General features: G+C 39.2%; 1 protein-coding gene across 1 annotated transcript in view; it reads left to right on the top strand.

The window, feature by feature from the left end:
• LOC106012571 (zinc finger protein 708-like) overlaps positions 1-2,164 on the top strand; it is a 3,437-nt gene extending 1,273 nt beyond the window's left edge. Inside the window, 2 exon segments of the mRNA XM_035971328.1 lie at positions 336-2,035; positions 2,037-2,164. Coding sequence (XP_035827221.1) covers positions 336-2,035; positions 2,037-2,159 — 1,823 coding nt within the window. The 3' untranslated portion in view covers positions 2,160-2,164.
• Positions 2,165-3,889: the final 1,725 nt, after the last annotated feature.

Genomic DNA, 3,889 nt, shown 5'->3' with positions numbered 1-3,889 from the left:
TGTATAAATGCATGCGTGGGCTTAATTCAATATCAGAGAAATTGAGCCACGGGCATGCTCCAAGTGTTTCTGCTGTTGAAAAAACATTCAATGTCATTTTTTTGTGTGTGTGAAATATCTATATACACAGCCAAAGGTGTACGCAGAAACAGACACTGGTCATTCAGATAATCTCAGGCTTACAGTTAGGGAAAATACATACTCAGAAGAAACACCTCTCAAGTGTAAAGTTTGTGGTGAACAGTTTACACAAAGTGATTACCTACTGAGACATAAAGAAATGCACGCTGGAAAAAAGCTTTACAAGTGTGAAGTTTGTGGTGCAACATTTGCAGAGAGTGGCAGCCTTCAGAGACATAAAAGAACACACGTGGGAGAAACATCTTACAGTGAAGTTTGTGGTGCGACATTTGCACAGATGGGTGTCATGCAGAGACACAGAAAAATACACACTGGAGAAAAGCCTTACAAGTGTGAAGTTTGTGGTGTTATGTTTACACGATCCAGTGTCTTAAAGAGTCACCAAAGAGCACACACTGGAGAAAAACCTTACGAGAGTGAAGTTTGTGGTGAAAAATTTACGAAAAGTAGAACCCTACTGGGACATAAGGCACACACAGGGGAAAAGGTTTACAAGTGTGAAGTTTGTGGTGCAACGTTTGCACAGATGGTTGTTCTGCAGAGACACATAAAAGCACACGTAAGAGGAAGGCCTTACAAGTGTGAAGTTTGTGATGTAATGTTTACAAAAGCGAGTGTCTTGAAGAGTCACCAAAGAAGACACACAAGGGAAAAGCGGTGTGAAGTTGGTGAAAAGTTTACCAAAAGAGGTAATCTACTGAAACATAAAAGGACATATACGGAAGAAAAACCTTACATGTGTGAAGTTTGTGGTGAGAGGTTTACAAAAAGTGATAGCCTACTGAGACATAAATTAACACACACTGGAGAAAAACCTTACCAATGTGAAAATTGTGGTGCGACTTTTGCAGAGAGTGACAGCCTTCACAGACACTTGAAAAAAGCACACACCAATGAAAAAGCTCACAAATGTGAACTTTGTGGTGCAACATTTGCAGAGAGTGACAATCTTCACAAACACAAAAGAACACACTTGGAAAAAAAATCTTACAAATGTGAACTTTGTGGTGCGACATTTGAACAGATGGGTGTCCTGCAGAGACACATGAAAGTACACGTCAGAGGAAGGCGCTTCAAGTGTGAAGTTTGTGGCGCAATGTTTACACTAGCCTGTGTTTTGAAGAGTCACCGAAGAGCACACACAGGAGAAAGATCTTACGAGTGTGAAGTTTGTTGTGAAAAGTTTACCCAACCCAGTGTCCTGAAGAGTCACCAAAGATTACACACGGGAGAAAAACCTTACAAGTGTGAAGTTTGTGGTAAAAGGTTTACACAAAGTGGTGGCCTGCTAATACATAAGAGAACACACACGGAAGAAAAACCTTGGAAGTGTGAAGTTTGTGATAAAAGGTTTGCATATCGTAATTACCTACAGGTTCATAAAAGGACACACACAAAAGAAAAACTTTACAAGTGTGAAGTTTGTGGTGGAGCATTTTCAGATCTTTCGTCCTTGAGGAGTCACAAAAAAACACACACAGGAGAAGAAAACTACAAATGTGAAATTTGTGGAAGAGCATTCATGTCAAGTCGGTCCCTACTGATACATAAAAGGAGAGTACACACAGGAAAAAGACGTTACAAGTGTGAAGCTTGTGGTAAAATGTTTTTATTTGCCAGTGCCTTGAAGATTCACGTACGAACACACACAGGAGAAAAGCCTTACAATTGTGAAGTTTGTGGTAAAAGTTTTGTTCATAGTAGTGGCCTTTCAGTACATAAAAGAATACACACAGGAGAAAAACCTTTCAAGTGCGAAGTTTGTGGTAAAACGTTTATTGGAAGTGGAAACCTAGGAGCACATAAAATAACACACACAGGAGAAAAACCATACCAATGTGAAATTTGTGGCAAAAGATTCACAAGAGCTTCTCACCGAGTAAGACATAATATGAGAATACACTGGAGAAAAACCTTGTAAGTGTGAAGTTTGTGGAAAACGTTTTATAAGTAGGCCTACAAGGTGTAACCGACTAGTACATTATAAAGGAACACACAGAGAAGAAAAACCTGACTAGTGTGAAGTTTGTGGTGAAAGGATTTTACAAAAAGTGGTAACATACTTGGTGGTAAAAAACTACACAAAACCTGACAAGTATGGAGTTTATTTAACCCTTTTACTACTGAGATGTATCCTCTATATATGTGTACTGACAAAAGAAAATGTCCGTTCAACTTAGTTCAAGGGAGCTATCGTCAATATCTTTACTCTTTTTATGAGTAAGAAACTACCAAGTATGGCTCTATGTCCAAAAGCATATTGTACAAACCAGCAGAACAAAATGCCAGTGAACAATTTTTCTAGAGCACATGCGAGTACATACGTCCCCACAGCAGTGAAGAGGTTATAGTGAAACATGTAAATTTACAAGAAGTTACCTGTACTGGTACAAAATAACACACAAAGGAGCAAAACCTGACACGTGTGGAGTTTATGGTGAAACATGAATTACAAGAAGTTGTCTCTATTGGTACAAAGATGATACTTTAAAATTTCCCTCTTGGATAATGAAGTTTTATCTATCTTATCTTTTAAAAGTATACACAGGAGGAAAACTTGAAAGTGACAAGCATGAAGTTTGTGGAGAAAGCTTTACAGATAATGGAAATGGAAGCCTAAGTTACGGGTAAATACAAGAACACACAATACGGGAAACACTTTACAAGGGTGAAGTTTGTGGTAAAAGATTTACACATTTTGTGTGTGAAAGTTTACACAAAACAGTAACTTGAGGAGTCACAAGTGCCACCTACACACATAAAAGAAACACAGTGTAGAAAAACCCAATACTACTTGTAGAGTTTGTGATGTAGGTTTACTTGGAGTAGCAGCCTACAGAGGTACAGAATGATACATATACCTGAGAAAAACTTAACAACTTGTAAAAGTGTAAAGTTTGTGGTGAAATGTTTGTAGAGAGTGGCGGCTTTGACAGACAAAAGAACACACACAGGATGAAAGTCTTACTACATGTGTGAAGTTTGTAGTGTGTCATTTAATTGGAGTAACGGCCCACAGAGCCACAAATTAAAGAACACACAAAAGATTTTACGTATGAGATCAAATGTGCTTTGCACATGCAGATATCTATAATAATGGTAGTTGTCCGAAGCCAAGGAACTCAACAGCTTATCAAGGAATGTTGGCCTACATATACATCCAGGCAAGTCAAAAGTAGTGAAGCTAGGAAAAGTTTCAAGCCCTGCTGTGGCAGTGGAAGACACTCCTCTGGAAGAAGTGAACTCCTTTACCTACCTTGGAAGTGTCTTCGATGGTGAAGGTTTAACCGAGGCAAATGTTAAGTCTGGAAAGCGACCAACATCTCACTGCACACCAAGATTTGACTCATTATCTCCAACGTCAAGTCTGTGCTCCTCTACAGCTGTGAAAATTGGAAGACAGTACTGAATAAAGTCCAGATTTTCATCAACAGATCATGTATGAGGAGTATTCTATAATTCTAAAAATTATGTGGCAGGATAGAATAAGAAATAAAGAGCCGTGGGAAAGGACAGGACAAAAGATCTAAGTTGAAATAGGACAAAGAAAGTGGTGATGGATAAAACACACCTTAAGAAAGCCCAGAGGAATCATCACAAGATAGTCATTGAGTGGAACCCACAGGGAGCATGAGGCAGGGGTAGGCCAGGGGAAACATGGAGGAGAGGCATGGAAAGGGACATTAGAGAGATGAAGCTCACTTGGAACAAGCTTGGAAGGATGGCCCAGGACAGAGATAAATGGAAG

The sequence above is a fragment of the Aplysia californica genome, unplaced genomic scaffold, assembly GCF_000002075.1.
Source record: "Aplysia californica isolate F4 #8 unplaced genomic scaffold, AplCal3.0 scaffold00417, whole genome shotgun sequence".
NCBI classification, from domain to species: domain Eukaryota; kingdom Metazoa; phylum Mollusca; class Gastropoda; order Aplysiida; family Aplysiidae; genus Aplysia; species Aplysia californica.
This window is presented reverse-complemented; position numbering and strand designations above follow the sequence as displayed.